The following is a 20,293-nucleotide window of genomic DNA, read 5'->3' on the forward strand; positions in this document are numbered from 1 at the left end:
CGATAAATTTATAATATATATATATATTGCAATGTTAAAAAATACGATTGTAAATATAAATATGCATTTTGCATACATGTATTAAGAATTTATATAAATTTTATTATAAATTTCAATACGAGATTTGACTTCAAAAAATTTTAACTCATGTTCGCGGTTCGCGATGGAGTTCGATTTGAGGTTCGTCTGCAAGTTCTGCTCGAGGCTCGGTTCGGGACTCGGTTCGCGGTTTGGCTTGATAATGTGGACCCTCCTTTACGTTGACAAGCAGGGTTTCCATGCATTATCGAGCAGAACCGCGAGCCGAACTTCGCCGCGAACCGATCATGCGTCCACATTATCGAGCCGATCATGCGTCCACATTGTCGAGCCGACGGGCTCACGCGAGGCTCGCGAACCTCGAATCGAACATCAGTGCGAACCATCGCGTACTCACCCCACGAATCTGCAAGCATTTTGATATTCGACTCGCAGTGTCCCACCAAAAGTCGGTATTTCGACGAAACATCAAAAGATGCTTTTTATGATCAGATTATACGCTTTGTCGGGTGGTAGACTGGTAGTTAAGCTTCGAGCTAGACAAATAATGACAAAAGACAAAAAATGAACGATGAAAAAAAACGTGAGTAATTGCCCAGTCGCTGTATTTGATTCTATCCACGTATGTGCAGTCTAGACGACTACTGATAGACAAAATGGAATGGTCTGATAAAAAATGTTTAAAATTAATTAGTGATTATGAGCAGAAAAGATTATTATATACAAGACGCTAAAAATCCCTAACTTTATAACAATTTAAAAAATGCATATTTATATTTACAATCGTATTTTTAACGTTGCAATATATATTATAAATTTATTGCGTATTTATCATAGATTTAGAGTATGTTTATGCAATATTAATTAAATATGGTTGGTAACACTCTAAATATTGTTTTATAGTTTGAAAAGGAATTAAGCTTTGAATACAAAAAAATAATGAAAGCACGCATATGTATACACATATTTAGTCGTCTTTTTCTGTTCTCATACTTTTTTTTATAAGAAGAAATAAGTAAAGAATTCGAATGTGATAGTGACATGTGTAAAAAAAAAAAGATGACGACATTATTGGCATCTCTGCAAAGAGAAAAAGCAAAAAAAAAGTATGGAAACAGGAAAAGGTGAGTGAATATGTGAATATATGCTTTTATTATTATGTTCCTGTATTCAAAACTTAATTCCTTTTCAAACCATAAAACAAAATTAAAATTAATATTGCGTAAACATACTCTAAACCTGTGATAAATACGCAATAAATTTATAATATATATATTGCAATGTTAAAAAATACGATTGTAAATATAAATATGCATTTTGCATACGTGAGAAGATAATAAAACCATTATCAATCCACAAACGTATACCTGTATTGATCTGTAATCCCGTACCTGTAATATTGATCTCTAATCAGTAAGCGGCGTAAAATAGGGAGTGTCGGAACACGTTAAATTAAGCTTTTTCAACCACACCCAGGCCTCCGATACAGCTGTATATTTTTCTTGCAGTCAGAAGTATCCTGCCGAGGATTAAATGTGCGTCAATAAGGCCAACGAAACGATTAAAGCCCATATCACGTAGCTATATAATTAATTAAAATTGAAGATTATATACTCAAAGTTCTCTATATTTTTTTCGGGGTTTCGACATTTCGAACAGGAGGATATATATCGGATCCGAAATATCTGAAGTCTCGTTTGGATACCTTCGGAAGTCAAATTTAAATATTTAAATCACACAGTGTGATGGAGGAGACGACGCTGCCGACGTTCTCTTCCAGCTCGTCGAACGAAGTCTCCACGAATGGCGATGTGGAGGACGTGGTGCAGCAGTGGCTAGAGAACGAGGCGTTACCGGGCTTTCGCATCTGGCAGCTCGCCGGCATTGTTCTCTCCGTACTGCTGAGCATTGTTGTCGGGTTGTGCTGTTGCATTCGTTTTCGCGTGCCCAGAACGAAGCAGGAAATCGAGGCGGATTACATACGTAAAAAGATCACCAAGAGTTTCCGGAACGAGCTCTCGAAGATCAGCAACACGGAGATGGACGACATGGATCTGCAGAAAGGTAACGACGCAACTACCGCTTCGGAGATTGATAGCTACGAAGACTCGGTATGATTTATATAGTTAATCAAGGGAAAAAGAAGGAAGGCATGTAAACAGAATAAATATCCTAAAATTCGTTAAATAATAAAACGGAACGAAAAAGGCATAAAAATTGTCATTTCTATGGAAACAAAATTTCTGATTATATTTGGTCCATGTTCTATAAAGATTCCTATGTAGATAAGGAGGAATTTAAGGTATTTTATTGATGAAGCTTATTTTTGCACTGAAAGATAATGTCTCTCTGTATAATACTCTGCAACTTATCTCGTATATGCCACCCTTTCTTTTTCATCTTGATGTAACTTCTGAGAACACGTTATAAAATACTAAACTCGCTCTTCGCACCGTAGCTCTGGACAGAATCCGAAACGAGTACGAGGAGGACGCGCCCGCGATAGCGAAGGAGTGCGCGGAAATGGCACAGCGGAAGGGTTTTCGATCCAGATTTAACGCTGTGTTCGGTGGGATGCGTGTACGTTTCAACCAACGCGAGCACGCGGAATCGAATGTCATGATCTAACGACGGCGGTCCTTTCGTCCTCTGATGTCCTGTGTGAGGAGATTGAAATACATTCCTCTCGAGAGTATATGCTCCCATAATTGTCGCATGTTATAACTTTAGGGATGTCGAAGGAAATGGAGCAAGAGAAGATGTATATTGAAAGTAAGATAATATAAGTAAAACATGTCTCCCTCTTCTTTTTCTTAGATAATTACCTCGGCACAAAAAAAATTTAAACAGTCGAAAGTTAATGACTGAAGAAATAAATATCAATTTAGGTGGGGAATAATGACGAGCAATAAATTGTGTGTGACACTTTTATTGACTAAATATAATCTTTATTTCATAGATATATTTTACACAAAAATTTATTTACTTTAGCATGCAACAGTGATCTATTAGCAACGAATAGTAATGCTTCTGAAAGTAACACTCCATGGCTGCAGTCCGATTCACGCTCACAGCGCTGAAAGCATCGCTCTATCTTCGTTTTTCGATGTGCAACGAAGACAGAATGATGGTTACAACTGCGCTGTGAGCGTGAATCGGACCGCAGCCCACGATGTGTTACAGCGTGTTTTTTTTTCTCTTTTTATCCTGTCGACATCGCTATCGATTAAATTCTTTATATTGATTGATTATTTGTACTCTCTCGTTAACCGCGCTTATCTTATTATCGCACATCGATTGATCTTACTCATCTATTTAATAGAAGTCGTTCAATCTAATGTTTATTGAGACAATATGGAGATGAAAACCGTTATTAACGTAAAATAAATTGTAGAAAATAACAGAGTCAAATGTTCGTAAAAAATTGCAAAATAACGTTTTAAGAAAACAAAATATTATCCTGATTTTGCGACTATATATTTGCAATATTCTCCTTTCTATAAGTCGGCGAACGTGCGACGTGAATCGAAAAATAATCTCAAATGATTTTAAGGGTAAAAGCGAGGGGAAAAAAGAAAACTCGATAAAATAAAATAAAAACAACGAAAGATGCGTGTTTACGAAAATGATTTATTAAAATCGGAAAGCATACAGGAGACGAAATTGTTGCTCTACAAACGATAATTTTGAGCCTATCGTTGCAGCAACAGTAACGTATCATTCTGTTGTATGATTCCGTAAAAAAAAGGGAAAAGAAAAAGACAAGGAACCAAGATCGTCGATTAAGAGACCAAGAGTCCATCGGGTTTGCTAATCGATCTAGCGTAAAAAATAATAATCGGACCGACTCGGGTGCGAGAATCGCCGAGAGCTACGAGCGAAACAAATGTCTCATACACGACTCGTCGTCTCTTTTCGTTTAGAAAAATGATTACTACGCTGACTAACGTAAAACGGAAAAAAAAACGTAAACATAAAAATAAGGTGATAAAAACATAAACGTTAATTGTTGTTCCACCGCGACGTTCGTCGCCTGGCAATTTATACTAGATCTTTCGCATTGTGATGCACGGGTCTCTCTATCTCGGTAGACAGACATACCGACACAACCGCTTGCACAACCGTTCCTGATCGCGAACCGGGGACGATCGACGATGAGATCAATTTTCATCGCCCTCCACTCGCGTGATACTCACGCGACGTTGATGCTGGCGCGTACAGTGTAGCAAAATAGACGACAAATGTCTTTTTTTTTTGTTTTTTTTTTTACTTCCAGCGTGGCTCGATCGACTTCTCTCAACAGAGAATTCAAAGATCAGTCGTCGAAACATCCAACTATTACTTCTTCTCTCCAATATATTTTTAATCTTACGTAACGTAAAACTTTCTCGACATAATCTTCCTTTTTATTTGTTTTTATGGATATATTCTCGGCTATATATCTCGACAATTGATTGTGCCCGCAACGGCGCTCGCCTATAATTAAGAAAGTTCGCCGAAGGAAAACAATTAATCGAGGGGATATATTATGTCCGATCGTTAGACGCTTAGATTTTATATAATGTCTCTTTTGAATCCTTACATTCTAGAATCTTCGAGAATGCTCGATTTTATGCTTGCATCCTCGCGAAATAGCCTGGCTCTTTACGTTCTAACAACGTTGAAGTATATCTTTAAATTTTAAGAATCTTTGAATCCTTACGTTCTAGGATCTTTGCGTGCTTAGATTCTAAGGTCTTTGGATCGTTAGGTGTTAGATTCTAGGAACTGTGGATCCTTAGGTTCTACGATCTTTAGATTCTTGGTTACAGAGAATTTTTGTGTCTAACTTAAATACTCTAGGATCTTGGAATACTTCTATATTTTCGACGAGAAGAAAAAAAAGAACGAGCGCAGATGCAAAAAAAAAACAAAAACTTGTATCGTTAAGCACGATTGCTCGGTCTGAAATGGCACAGAATTTGGGTTCTGAAATGTTCGATATCTGTTTAGATATCTCCTAGAGCAAAGACTATGGGGGGACTGAATACGACGTTTTTCCCCCGAGCGGATTTTGGAAAAAATACAAATCAAAAGCGCATCATACGACGGAGGAACTTTGATCGACTAGAGGATCCGGCGCCGTGTGCATATGTAATAAACACCGTACATTTTTCTTCGGCGAGTTGAAAGAATTAGGAGATTGTTGTTGTTACAAAAGCTACAGTGTTTTCCCGTAGAAAGTCAGTTTGGTTCCTTAGGTCTTAAATTCCACTCAATTTTAGAAACCGTTAGGTCTTGAGTCTTGAACAGTCGCATCTTCACGTTATATCAAAATTGTTAGATATTTGAAAACATTTTGTGGAACCAAACCTCGTTACCACGCACGGAAACTTGTCAGAGAACTATCGTGAAAATGTTACGCACTTTAATGCGGTCACATTAACGAAGTATGCATCTTTGCGACAATGGAAATTTCGTAACTGCGAAAGTTACAACTAGTAACAGCTTACGCATTCCAATACGTTAACTGCTAATATAGGTAGACTTGCGAGATAATGATGCTTTAAGGATTTCTCTAATTGATGAAGACTGGCCAGAAGTGAGATACATAGAAATAGAAAGAGAGAGAAATATATATGTATATAAGCCAAGAGAGACAGAGATGAGAGGGAGGAAGGAAAGAGAGCTCGCTACGAGGTAAGAGAGGTGTGTCTCCTCATAAAACAAGTCGGGGTGGCGTCGCGACGCACAACGTCGACGGCGACGACGGTGGGCGCCTACGCGTGTCTTCACGAGATCTTGTTCCGCCACCACGAGAACTTCATCTTCGGGCTGAGATACTGAAAACTGATGACCGAGTGCGGGATCAGAGCGAGTATCGGTAGAAAGCTACCGCAGCTGCGGCTCTTCGGCTCCTCGTCGCTCTCTACCGCCGTCGTCGACGTCGACGTCGTCTTGGTGGTGACGGTGGTGGTCGTCGTTGTGGTGGTCGCTGTCGGCGTCGAGTATGGATACGGCGTCGACATGGGATTGCATGTGATGTGGATGTCTTCGAGACCCCACTTGTTCTCGCATCTCGCGACCGCGTCGACATCTCTGTCCGCGAAATTCTTCCTCTTTTGCTTCTTTTCCGCGGCGACGCTCATGTATCGCACAACGCCGTTCCTCTCGATGGCGCCGTTACCACTGGCGCCGACGTCAACTTCGCACTTAAGAAACAGGCTTTTGAGAGATGTCTTACGGTATACCTTGGATCGCGGCATCTTCATCGTCAGTTGCGGCAACGACGCTGAGCGAACCGTGATGTCTGCGCCATTCACACTTTTCAGGGTCGTGCTGAAAACGTCACAACCCTGGAAAGCGGGTGAGTGCGGGAGGGTGAAGTGCTCTCTGTCTTCGCTCCTCGGGATCGTCATCGCGCCGTCGCGGTGACAATCACGGAGAGGAAGACAGAGAGGAATGGGGGTGGTGTGCGCTTCATTGGTCCCGGGTTGAGAGACGAATGAAGCGTCCTTGAACCCTCAGCTCGGGAAGCGCGAAAAGAAAGCGCAAGTCAAATCGTAGTTGAGGAAACGACAGTACTGCACGTCGGTGCGCAGCCAGTCGCCAGAACGGTTCAGATAATCGGTCCGCTTCTCGAGTTCGCGCGGACAATTAGCCGCCGCAGACTGCTTGTTGGCGAAAATCGTCACGACAAACTTGCCCGGCTTAAAGGTGTTCAGCACGCGACGAATTATCTCGTCGTATGACGTTTCTGAGACGTTACACTCGAACGACACGTACGAGAACTCGGGCTCCGGTGTGATGTGGATCGTCATGTAGCTGCCCTGAAAAAAAGGAAAAAGATAGTATCGTAGTGTATCGTAGACAATTAAGACTCCTCCTGTTACTATGGTTATATCGGATTACAACGTTAGGAATGAAGAGTAATATTGTTGCAAGTAGGGACCAGGAGATATTTTTATATGTAAAGAATATTTTAGATATAATTAACAATAAGACTCTCCTGGTCCCTACTTGCAACAATATCACTTTACAAGAAATAAAATATTTTAAAATATTATCTCAAATAAAAAAATGTTTATATTATAATTTATATATTTTATTATTTCTAATATTATTATTTCTATATATATATATTATAAATTAAATTATAAATTTTAAAATATATATATACAAAGTAATATGTATGTATATAATATATGTATATATTAATTTACAAGTGATATATTACATGTTACATATTACATTATAAATTTTTGTTTCTTCCAATCTTATGGCTAAATATTTGTTTAAAATTATTCATCTCAATGTTCGCAACTCACATTTTTAGATATCCCATTCATAGAGTATCCGCATGGCTCGAACAGAAAGTCATCTATAATCATAGTAGGAATGAGCTTGTCGATTCCCGATTTGACCGTCGCCTCGTCGGCGGACGAGCAGACGTCCCTGGTAAAGATTGACATCACGTCTGGATCTAACTGCGTCATGAGTATCTCAAGGGTCTGATCCGGCTCCGGTGGGTCCTGCAGTGGCTTATCACGGCTCAGAGTGTAGAGATACCAGCAATCTGTCTCGGGTGAGCCCATGCAGTAAGCTTCGCCATCTGAAATAAGAGATAGGGCTACAGTGACAAGGCTTCCGAATCCTTAATTTGAAAACATACAAAAGATAACCGATTTGAGTTGGACTAATTAAATCACTCTATCCTAGCTCAATTCCAATTTACTTTCTTTCTGTCTTTTCTTTCTCTTCCTGTATAACAAAAATAAACATTTGTATCTGATAATTACCAGGGAAGAGGGAATCCAACAGAGTGACTTCCTCCTCAAACGTCTGGTGCGGCGATATCTGGAGCTCCGGTTTCTTGTAATTCTTTCGGGAGTAAAAGACGTTCTGAAAGCATGACATAAAACTAAGAACCATGTACATTTACTCATTTTATATATTCTAAATACTTTATTGTTAACGACATGATAATAATAACGACAATAATAATAAAATAGCAGTCACAATAATTAAAAAATAATAATTACAAGCATAACAGATAAACAGTGCACGAATTCGAGATTGTTTATTTGTAACTCTTGTGTTATTACAGGTAACCCTCGTGATTCCGTGTTATTGAAAACCGTGCAATTCAAAACCAGATCCATATAAAATTGGACATTTGGTTCCAAGGGGTTATTTAAACAAAAACTAAACAAAAACTAAAAAAAAAACAACATAACCTCCACCCCGGTATTTACGTATGTATTTCTTTTGTTGTGTGACTGCTAAGGTGCCTTTTCACGTTAACGCTCGACGCTCATTTTTAGCAAGTAAAAATCTTCAGAAATAATATCTTTTATTTATATATGTATCCATAAAATATTATTACTTGAAGATATTACTTGAAAATAATTAATATTTTACGTATTTCGAAGTCTATGTTTGATTGTACTGGGACGATTAACGACGATTCAGCGACGACGCTGAATATTAAACGAATTCAACTTCATTTCTTAGCGTCAAAGAACCAGCGACGACGCTGAATATTAAACAAATTCAACTTCATTTCTTAGCGTCAAAGAAATGAAGTTGAATTTGTTTAATATTCAGCGTCGTCGCTGAATCGTCGTTAATCGTCCCAGTACAATCAAACATATAGACTTCGAAATACGTAAAATATTAATTATTTTCAAGTAATATCTTCAAGTAATAATATTTTATGGATACATATATAAATAAAAGATATTATTTCTGAAGATTTTTACTTGCTAAAAATGAGCGTCGAGCGTTAACGTGAAAAGGCACCTTTATTTCTAACTTCGTGCAACTCCAGTACCGTGTTATTCAAGGGTTGTCACAATTTTTTACCGTGCAATTCAAGTACCACGTTATTGGAAAGGTTACTTGTATTTTCATCATAATATAATTGCAATACTATCATAGTTATCATTATTAACGTCATTATCATTCCGAAGAATAAATATATAAAATATCTACAATTATATGCTCTCTTTCAGCGATAACTAGACAATAATTAGGACACACGATATTCTTCGATACCTCTCGAAAAACAAGAGGGAGCCTGTAAAAAAATTATAGCGGAATATATCTCGACGGGTGGTGGGCCGATCTAAATCCGCGATTCAAATCTCGCGCCCTCCGCCGCGATTCGGAGGTGGGGTGGGGAATCGGACTGAAGTAAGTCGCATGTTCGAATTTCAACGATTCTGATGTTCCCGATTTACACGGGGCTACGTCGCGGGACCGCACAATAGGTATAAAAATGATTGCCTGTTTGCAAATCAACGAACGAAGGGCGGAAAAAAAGAAAGGAAAATGTAAACGGTGGTCTTCTTATCCGATACTGAGGAGAAAGAAGCTGAGCGGTTAAACGCTGGCGAGCGAAAATGCGTTTCGGACAGCGTGGGAGAGGCAGGTATGTCGCGGCGAGATAGGTGAGATCAATAAACCAGGAGGCGGCAGAGAGACGCGTTTCGCGCGTGGCGGAGGGACACATATAGAGCCGTGTTTCTTATCCGCGCGCACTAGGTCAAGTTATATAGCTAAGCACTCCTGAGACCGAAGAACGACGTGGCGCGTTCGGAGAAAAGGAGCTGGTCTCCTGCCGCGGTCGCTTGCGTTGAATTTGCTAACACGCCCGATATAAGACGGACGTAACATTTCTTAGAGGAAATATTAACGAAATCTTTTAATATTCTAACGTTGATATTTTATGTACGAAATCTTTACTTCAAAAAATATTTAAAAAATTGTTTTACATAAGAAATTTTTCACGTATAAACTCTATCATTTATTTTTTACGTAAATAAATATCTATATAATATACGAGATAATATATTATATTAAATATTTATAAGTATATTATCTAATGATCTTACAAATCTGTTGTTTCTAAAAATCCTGCCTGGGCACGATATAAGATACAATTATTTTACACCAACTATAACGTAATATTTCCCTAGCTTGCGCAAATATACGCATCTCTATTCTTTTTAAATTTTCAGGTGATATTTTCGAAAAAGATATCTGGTCAACTGTATTATAAAAGAGGAAGAGTAAGAACTTTTATAATTATTTAATAATAATTTTCGTCCATGTGCCACGTTAAATATATGTTCACGAAAAATGTGTCACAAATTCGATCCTTTACATGCCCACGCTAACGGTCGTTTGTAATATCTTTACGATAACGATTTACCTCGACATCGTCGAAGCCAGTGTACTCCTCAACGAGCTCCAGAAGCGGCTCCAAACACTGCAGAGGTGTGGTGGTACCGCAAGTCTTTAGTATGAGTCTGCGTTTGGACACAAACAGGCTGCTCTCGCTGCGGACATGATAAATCACATGATTAGCTGTTTCGCTGACGACGATTTTTATTAATTTTTAGCGCATTTCCTGAGACATCATAATATCTGCGTGACATTTCGTAATATAAATGTTTAATATAAATGGCACGCTTATTCGATACGTTCGGATGTAAAAATCATTAAGCGACAACTCTGTAAAATCTTACTTCTTTGCGATGAAATAGCGATCTGGAATTAAGAAGTTCTCAATCGATGATCTTATTTAACTTATTTAACTCAATGAAAAAGTGAAAAACATATTTAAATTAAATTAAATCTAATCAAGTAATGATTTAACTGGAAGACGGCCTGATGACAGACCGAAACGTTTTTTAAAAAAATTAATTTTATTAAACATTTACGACACGAACACCCTGTTGTGACTGTGTCCTCTTCTTTTTATTTAATGATTTAACTATATATTTATTTCGTTAAAAACAATTTGTCTAAATCTCGCTCCCGATGAAAGTGAGTCTAACGGTTTGCAAACTGATGTTCTTCACGAAGGGCTTACAGTTGCGATATATCAGAGATCTCATGGTAGCTAAACGGAGATAATATAGCGCGCGTGTTTAAGATTAAACGAGAGTGACGCACATTTATTCGCTTTTTCTTTTCTTTCTACTTTAATTGATTTGCTCTGCTAATTATGCTGGTAGATAATTATGACGTTATTTGAGAGCACTATATTAGCGAAGGTCAGCGAAGAATGAAGGTTATATTAAAAGATATTTGCTTGGCTTCTGCTGATGTTGCTATTTCTGAACTGTGCTTCACTATTAGGCAGAAAGCGACGTTACGCGAAGACAATTCGCGCAATTTACAAATATCTGCGTGCTCCTCAGCAGGAACTGCACGTGGACCTCCATCGTTACATCAACATTCGTCATGCCCGACACATCGTCGCCCGACAGTTCATTCATTAGCAATAATTGTGCTCTTTCTTGATTACACTAACGACTTTTTAAACGAGAAAAAAAAAGATAATTCATTTTTACCATGATAACATTCACAGAATTGACCGTACGTTCCTCATTCTTGTTAACGACTCGAAAGATAAAGGAAATATGCAATTTACTTCGTACATTAATATATTAATATATTAGTGTGAGAATTTAAAACTTTCCATTTTATATTTTCCACATATCACAAACATTTTATTTACTTATTTTACTTATTTATTACATATATATTAATAATTTTACTAACAAAATCGATCTTATTTACTTAGATCAAAATGTTTCCGCCTCGATGCTCTATATATTTTTCTTTTTTAATTTAAAAAGTTTGTCGCGATTATTTTAAATTAGATGTAACTCCAACGCAAGCTCCGTTTATTTAATTAGTAACATTTACATCTTTATTTCTTTCACGCCCGCTGTGACGAATGACCGAGTGAAAGCCGGAAAGCTTTTTGCAAAAATTTAATTTAAAAATAGATCGTCAAAGGTTATCGACGATAGACGTTGACCCTAAGATTCTCCGCGAAGACAACGAGAGCGATATTGGAAGCGTAAGCTTCTTACGAGTGTTCTAAATAAAAACGTATGATAAACGTACATTTAAAGTCGATAACAGAATATTGAGCATTATCTAGTAATATTATGCGGGCGTGAAAAAAATTCCACTGATTCTTTTGGTACAAAAAAGATCTGCGAAAGCCACATAATTGGATTTAAAAAGTATACGAATGACGGAACGTATACGTCGCTTTAAATTCAAGAAGCTAATATGTTACTTATTTATTAACAGAAACAACCTGTCAGCAAAACTTATAAAAAGAAACTGCGAGATTAGAAGAAAAAACGTTAGCAGTATAGAAAAAATAGTAACGGTAATTATGATAATAATATAACAAAAATAATAGCAATAAAAGTAAAATAACAATGGAAATAATAATCAATAAATTTGACGAAACCAATAATCATGATTTATTACAAAGATCGAACTATAGATTTTAGAGAGTCTATGATTAAATTCATGAAAATGCAGAAATCGAGATGTCTTTATTTTAATAACAAGCTAAATTATATATTTTAGGTCCAGTTCCACAAACGTCGGTTAACTTTTAACCTTAGGTTAACACACTTTTTATCTCTTTCTATCGCCCCCTTTATAGAAAGAGACTTTATAGAAGAGTGAGTTAACCTAAGGTTAAAAGTTAACCGACATTTGTGAAACTGGGCCTTAATGAAAGGATTAATTTATTTCGGACATTTCTTAAGGCAGCAAAAAAAACTTGAAACACCGCGGAGAAATCTGACAAGATTTAAATATATCTGAGAACATATACACACATTTATGAAAATTGTTTCAGAAATATGAGAAATTCAGTTATAATTTCGTTGGTCATACATAACTTTTTAAGGAAAAAAAGATGTGTATGTATGTATGTGTACCCCTATGTGTCAATGTGAATCACTTATTTGGCGAAAATGGAAAGTCATAGCCAAGACGCGACATTTTCACTTTTAAGTACTATCATAGTACTTAGGTATTTGATATAGAAAATAAATATTCGCAATTCTCTTGAGTTCACATTCGAGTCCACTCAAATACTTATATATTTACTCCCTTTCAAAATTTTAATACATGCGCACTTATTTATAAAAATTCGTAATTTATTGCATATCCCCGCAGGGTTCGCAATCTACTACCAATACTATCCTTCTCCTCTCACTTTAACCCTTTGGACCCACGGCTTAACGTCTCTTTCCGAAAGACGGAGCCCAGTTTTCTCCGCACAAGAGCCTATCTTGCACGGAGGGGCGCAGCTATCGGAAAAACATTCCATGCTTCATGGTTCTAGTGGACTCGAACCTGATTCCTCAGATTACGAGTCTGGCGCTCTACCACTAGACCACACTGCCGCCCTCGCACTTATTTATATTTAATATAGATGGATAAATTTGTAAACTTTAATATCATAATTGTAGATCAAATCTGAAACAGCCTGTTTTATACCTTTCTTATTCACACAAACTTTATTTATTTATATAATGTATATAATTTTGTTAACAACGATATCTTCCAGCTAATGACGAGAGATCGGTTGCTTGCGGTCCAAAGCATCCGCCGGACGTTCGTGGAATTCCTTTGAAGATAAATTTGTTATTGTTATCATTTTATTTATCAGAATAAAAAGTTTCCGTCTTGAATACGCGATCGTAAATTCGTTAGTTAAATATATTTATGCAAATCGTGGATGTCACGCGTTTGTTATTTGTGCAGTGACGTTTTGAGTAAAACACTTGGATTAAAAAATCAAATAATTTTCCTCTAAATGTAAGAAACTTTATGAGAGCTAACGACTTTATTTAATAAATATTATTTCGATGATTTTTGCACAATTTCATTCTCAATGTTTCGCAAATTTAATTTTTTTCAATTTAATAGATATCAAATTAAATAAATAAATAATTTTATCAAGTAAGTAACTAATATTAAATGACAAATTTAGTTTTACAGAGGAATTCTACGAACGTCTGACGGATGTTTTGGATTTCACGAGAAAACCAATCTCTCGTCATTAGTTGAAAGGTATCGATCGAGTTCGTAGAGTCGCAAAAGGAAAAGAAAGCAAGTCCAAAGCGCCTTAACGCAACAAATTCCTCTCCTTAGCAGGGAAAATTCAAATTAGCAGCGATTTCCTAGCGGGATAGTAGACACAATCCGAATGTATAAAGGAGATCAATTTGCAGATAACTATCCCCCTTGTCAAAAATTCTTTGAGAACCTTGAAGAGGGTCATCAGTCATCATCTATATCTTTCGAATCCATAATAAGGTTCGTTTTACTAATATCTTTTGCGCTTTGTCCTTTTTGCTTTTCTTTCCCTCTAATTTACTTTTCTTTCCCATGAATTTATTATTTTTATCTCATTTTTTTCCATTTTGTTACATCATATTATTCATTTCCATTATATTTTTTATATGTCACATTTTTGTTTTTAGGGGAGTATTCCTTTCCGAGACAATAAATCACCGTTATCGTTACCGCCATCGCTACTACTAATTAGTAGCGAAAATACTAGAAGATTCGCTCACGATTGCTATCGACTGGAAGAGGGCGACTCGCGCACGGTGGGCTAAAACGCGCGAAAGTGTCACCTTGACCATATTTATTTATAGGGGCGGATCAGCAGCGGCACTGGGTCGACTCTCGCGCACCCTCAAATATTCTAGAACCAGGGCACGTCGCATCTCATCCCATCCCATCCCACCCCGTTCCATCCCGCCCGCGTCGTGGCCGGCCGGGCCGAGCCGGGCCGGGCCGGACGGGACGGTGCACCTCTTCTCCATCAAAACAATTCGATATATCGATTATACCACACCGGCGGTACACGGGCGGCTGAGTGCCTCTCTCTCTCTCTCTCTCTCTCTCTCTCTTTCTCTCTCTCCTCGGAACGCCCCGCGGAGCACCAACCCGCTCTCGGTTTTCTACGCGCGTCACGAAAAATTGCGCCGTTGCTCACACCCCGAACACCCGCGCTCACTTCTCGTCCATACGCGGTCCAACAATTAGCCCCGCGTTCGTCTGATGAGGATTATGTCATTTTATTCTGAGATTTAACAGCGCAATTTTAGCTAAGGGGTGACATGCTGAATATCGTTTATCTCGACATCGAGTTGTTGCGCACGCTAAATTAAAACAGAAGCAAAGTTGAAATAGTTTTTGACCAGATAACATCGTTACCGAGATTAAGAGAATTGTATCCCTTGACCTTATCCCTCATCAGATTCGCGCAGAATTAAGTTAGTTTTTTTTCTTTCCGAATCTAGTGTTAAATGTGCGAAAAATTGCGCGGTTATGTTCTTTATGTTCTTAGATCATCATTCTGACATACGAATTCTGATATTCGGGAGATAATCATTTATACAATAAAGTATTCTTTCCCAAATGTCCAAACTGATATTTCACGGGAGCGAAGTAACATAAAATTTCTCTAAAAATCTCTCGCAAGTCCAAAAATACAGACATCTCATGTTGAAAAATGTTTAGATAGAGATACGGCAGTTTTTGTTTCCAAGTGATGTAATCCGAGTTTTATCAAGCCGAACAGAGATTCAACCGACGTACATACATCGACTTCTGAGAACGAAACATCGATGAAGCAATGTGGAAGAAACCTACCTCAAGGTAGATAATATTCACACGAATAAAATCTAGTCCACACGAATCTAATCCTCAAAAAACTACGAATTGTCGCAACAATTTGTATTGCGCATCTTTCTGTAAATATCAGAGGGATGTTTGTCGTCCAAGTTTTCTTAATTAGTATAATTCTACACTGTAGTCGGCGCGATTAGATTGCAAATGAAAATCTGATAAGATCTGCTCGAAATTAACTGGAGATGGACATTTTTTTGTCTGCTTTGAATACTTGAGATAGAAGATGCACACAATTTTACATTAGGCGAAGTAATATACGGACCAAAAAACAAAACATAATAGGATGCCTGTGTCTCGGCATTGATCCCTCGTTAAATCCGAAAACTCTTTTCTTCACGGGTCGGGTCGGTCTATTACCTGAGTGCGACTTTCGTTAATCTCGGCTTATTACAAAACGACTTACCTAAGAACATAGGCGTCCACTTGATCGTTATGGCAAAAGCTGATGATCTCGCAACGGACTATCTTCAACAATGACTCCCATTTTTGCCTGCAAAAAGAATAGATTTACTCGGTTAGCATGACAGATCGATTGTTTGTCTAAATCAAAATTGACGTAAGTCACCATATGTCACAGACATCGTTTAAAGCACACGTGTCTTTAAAAATTTCAAGAAATTGTTCAGAAAAGCATTTTATTAAAATAGAATGCTATTTTATACCCCGTCAATAGGGTGTAAGCTGCAGAAATTTATTTATGTCTTCTTCTTTGTTCTTATTATATCAGAACATTTAACAGACTTTTTTTTATTCGATAATTAATCTTGCGACTATACGCTATTCGGCAAGCTCGATAAATTTCTCGTATTTATCGCTATCTCTAATTTCCGCGCCATACATTGTTATTAATTTCTTAAAATAATGACAATTTACAGCAAAATTGATCTTAACATAAACAATTTACGAGATTCGAATTACGAATTTTATTAATTATTTGGCATCATATAATAAAGTCTATAATTACAAAAATTTATTGAATAAAAAAATGTACAGGAGAATCATTAACAATATATTTACACAATCAATGCTCTATAACCATATATTTTACTTTATTTATTACAACGGTTATTCTTGCGAGACAGCATTACAATACACGGTATCTGATTGGAAACAAGATTGTGATAACAATAAGTATATATAGTAGTTGTATTTATAGACCTTAAAAGAGTGTTTGAGACGGTTGACCGTGAACTTATGTTAAAGAAGCTAGAAAAATACGGGCTACAAGAAACAGTACTAAAATGGTTTAAAAGTTATCTAATTAATAGAAAACAGCAAGTCAAATATAATAGTGTGTTGTCAAATGAAATAGATTGTAACATAGGAATTCCGCAAGGAACAGTATTAGGGACATTGTTATTTATTATATACATAAACGATATTATTAAGATATTCAGAAACATAAGACTTTTTGCAAATGACATGATAGTCTATCGTGAAGGAGATAATGTTGATGATATTATTAACGAATTAAATATAGGTGCTGCAGAAACTCAGCAAGTGGTTTAATGTTAATAAACTAAAAATAAATATAGAGAAGACGAAATTTATGATTATAAAAGAAATAAAAAAACAAGTCGAGTATAGAGAAAGAATTAAAATGAACAAAATATATATAGAACGCGTAAAAATTTTCAAATATTTGGGTATAATATGAGCATCTGAATTTTAAAGAAAATGTAGATTATATCTGTAAAAAAGTTAACAAAAAAGTAAGTTTGCTATGGAGAATAGGAAAACTACTGTATGATAACACGAGATGCCAAATATATAAGAGCATAATTGCACCACACTTTGAATACTGCAGCACTTTGATGTATAATATGAATGAGAGCCAGATTAGAAAACTACAAATATGTCAAAATAAAGCAATGCGAGCAATAATTAGATGCAATATTTACACGCCAATAGATTCTATGTTGAAAACCTTATGCTTCCAAACAGTAAAACAAAGAATTGAAAGAAGTGTTTGTATTTTTATAATAATATTAGGCAAAACGCCGGAGTACCTGCAATGTAAATTAAGTAGGCAGCGTGAACATCATGAATATGATACGCGTAGGAGAAATGATCTATGTATAAAATTGAGTAATACGACAAATGCGCAAAGAAGCATTTTTAGTAATGGAATTTTGAAACTGTACAATAGTTTAAACGAGTATATAAAAAACGCAGATGATATAAAGGATTTTGTTAGACGCCCGCGAACTTAACAAACAACAGACATGTTTATAAGCTGTATATATGTAGTCAGTGACTAAATTAATAATAAATCACTCACACTCACTCAACAAAATTCTTGTGACATTAAGTCAAACACGTGGAACATGTTTATTTGACGTTCGATTATCTTAATCTCTAAAGTGAAATGATTTATCTTTCAATCCGACAGGGAAAATAATGTGAATATTGTTCTGTTATTCGAGAAAGAGAGAGGGAGGGAGGGAGGGCGGGGAGAGAGAGAGAAAGAAAGAGAGAGAGAGAAAGAGAGAGAGCTGCAGTTAGGAGAACTTTAACGAATTTTACAGGGGTTCAACGATTACAATCTCGCATGTCAACGAAGCCTCGGATCGGCGTTCCGGCGCGGCGCGGCGCGCGGCGTGCGCTCCCGCTTCATCGGCCGGCAGTGGGTAGGCTTCTAAATTTATTGTCCCCGCGATATGCAAAAATAAACAGTAGTCGGCATCGTAGCCTGCCTTTACCCGTAGGCGCACACCTCGGGAGGTTCAACGACACTTGACGTTGCACGTAAACAACTACGACAATCGGATCGCAGTGGATCGCGCCGCTATCAATCGGCGGTTACATAATCGCTACGCTACGCGGTCGCGGCGCGTGTGGATACAGGTTGAGCAAATCTGTGCCTTTTATCTTTTATCACTAATTGTTTAAGTTAAATTTAATTCCATTAATTTAAATTCCATTTCGAGTATTCAAATGTGCTCCGGGCAAAATCTTGGAAATCTCTTTAAAGATCATCAAGCGGGCAAGATCGAGACGTTAACGAATTGAAAGCTAGACCAAGGGGCTTGTCAATGTCAAGAGTCTGATAAGCCTAATCGGGATTTAAAAAAAGAAACCTGCGATTATTCTCTTCAAACAGATTCATGCATGCTTGCGGACTTGCGACTGTTCTTATTCTAGATCGACATAATAAACAAATTCGAGTGATCTTGAAGAAACGCGCGAGCATCCAAAGAAATAACGTTTCTTAAGAGAATTAAAAAGAGAAATGATAAGAGAAATACTTCAGAGAAGTGAAAAGATGTTTGCGCCTTTGCGGGCATTTTAGGATTTTTCACATCCTGATGTCTTTTTAACAGCTCGGTGAAGGTCCTTTTCCTGTCACGAGGAGGCGGACCATTTTGCCCAAAACGCGAGTGTTAATCAAGGGGCCGCACACTTGGCGGAGCCTCGTATTTAGCGCTTATTTTTTGGAAAATCGTCCGTAAAGACACGCGCGTAGAAAATCGACCGAGACGACGTGAACGGTCAGTCCAGTCTACGGACTCCTAACACGGTCGACGCCGGCGCGGCTCGTCACCGTCCGTCCTGGCTTGGCCGGCGTCGACTGTCATCGTTTTCGCTGGGAAGAGGAGAAGGGGAGAGGGGAGGAGGAAGAGGAGGAGGAGACGGTGGTGTCAGCAGCGAGACACCGGCGGGCGGCGTACTTACCGCGGTATCTGACGGAGATCACCCTGATGCTGCTTGAGGCCCTTGGAGCTGGTGAACCAGACCTCAAGAAGCTTCTCGACACCCTCGAAGAACTGCACGTTGTCGGCGCAGTCGTCCTTGGTGTCCGCCATCCTCTCGCCGTCGGCCGCGGGGTTCGTCGTCTTCGCTAGTTCGCTCCACGAAATTGCAAAAGCGGCACGCGCGGGCGATCGCGTAATTCACGTCTCTCTCTCGCCTTCGTTCCTTCCTCCCTCTTCTAACTCTGTCGCGGCTCTCACGATCGCTGATCTCGCGCCGATCGACTGAATGCGTGAATAACACGGAGCGTAAGTACTCCAAGCGCTACTCCCGGTGACGCGCGCTCGTAGACTGACTTGACCACACTAACCGCACCAGACTCCAGAGGCACACCGATTGACTGATTGACGGACGGACGGATGGTCGCCGGTGCTGCCAAGCATGCTGCGCCGCCGCCACCGCCGTCATCGCCGTCGTCATCGCCGCCACCGTCAGCCAACCGCCGCGCTGCGCCATGTCTCACACGCTGCACGGTTCGCGCGCTTCTGCAGCGTGGCGCCGCGGACGGCGCCAGACGGAACTACCTGGCGCCGCTGGTCGCCAACAGGGGACGCTGCGCGCGGGCACGCGCGCGCGCCGCAGCGTGAACCGCGCCGCGAAACGATACGTGAACTGTGAAGCCCCTTGCACAATGCCAGGCAACAGGCAATAGGAACAGGAAATAACAAAAAAATCGTTAATTACAACCTAAAAAATTCGAATGCTATGATTGATTGGCAACAGGCAATAGGCACAGAATTTCCAACGTGACGAAAACTATATCTATTGCCTGTGTCACTGTTTATTCTGCATTTATACATGATTTCTGATTTCTATTCCCTGTTCCTATTGCCTGTTGCCTAGCATTGTGCAAGGGGCTTGATTATCGTCACGTCGCTGCCATCGCTGCCCTCGCTTGATAAGCGCGATTAATAACGGGGTTGGACGTTTATGCGTATAAAATATATTATATTTTAATATAATAATCTACGTCTAATATAAATCA

General features: G+C 38.5%; 3 protein-coding genes across 4 annotated transcripts; 1 reads left to right on the top strand and 2 right to left on the bottom strand.

Moving 5' to 3' along the window:
* Positions 1–21: 21 nt before the first annotated feature.
* On the top strand, positions 22–2,837 carry LOC139821985 (transmembrane inner ear expressed protein). Of its 2 annotated transcripts, none has more exons than XM_071793463.1 (2): positions 22–2,150; positions 2,498–2,837. In XM_071793463.1, the coding sequence occupies exons 1-2, from the start codon at positions 1,785–1,787 to the stop codon at positions 2,543–2,545; spliced, it is 414 nt and encodes a 137-aa protein (XP_071649564.1). In that variant the 5' UTR covers positions 22–1,784; the 3' UTR covers positions 2,546–2,837. The 2 variants fall into 2 exon arrangements, with proteins under 2 accessions (XP_071649564.1, XP_071649563.1); XM_071793462.1 differs by having other exon boundaries at positions 22–2,103.
* A 1,448-nt stretch (positions 2,838–4,285) lies between these two features.
* LOC139821983 (uncharacterized) lies at positions 4,286–6,437 on the bottom strand. The gene has a single exon (XM_071793461.1). It carries the CDS (start codon positions 6,435–6,437, stop codon positions 5,811–5,813), a length of 627 nt encoding a protein of 208 aa, XP_071649562.1. The 3' UTR covers positions 4,286–5,810.
* A 105-nt stretch (positions 6,438–6,542) lies between these two features.
* On the bottom strand, positions 6,543–19,655 carry Samdc (S-adenosylmethionine decarboxylase). The gene is made up of 6 exons (XM_071793460.1): positions 19,231–19,655; positions 15,959–16,045; positions 10,235–10,361; positions 7,818–7,920; positions 7,347–7,630; positions 6,543–6,848 (listed from the first exon to the last, which is right to left on the bottom strand). The coding sequence occupies exons 1-6, from the start codon at positions 19,359–19,361 to the stop codon at positions 6,543–6,545; spliced, it is 1,038 nt and encodes a 345-aa protein (XP_071649561.1). The 5' UTR covers positions 19,362–19,655.
* Positions 19,656–20,293: the final 638 nt, after the last annotated feature.

Source organism: Temnothorax longispinosus, chromosome 11, assembly GCF_030848805.1.
Source record: "Temnothorax longispinosus isolate EJ_2023e chromosome 11, Tlon_JGU_v1, whole genome shotgun sequence".
NCBI lineage: Eukaryota > Metazoa > Arthropoda > Insecta > Hymenoptera > Formicidae > Temnothorax > Temnothorax longispinosus.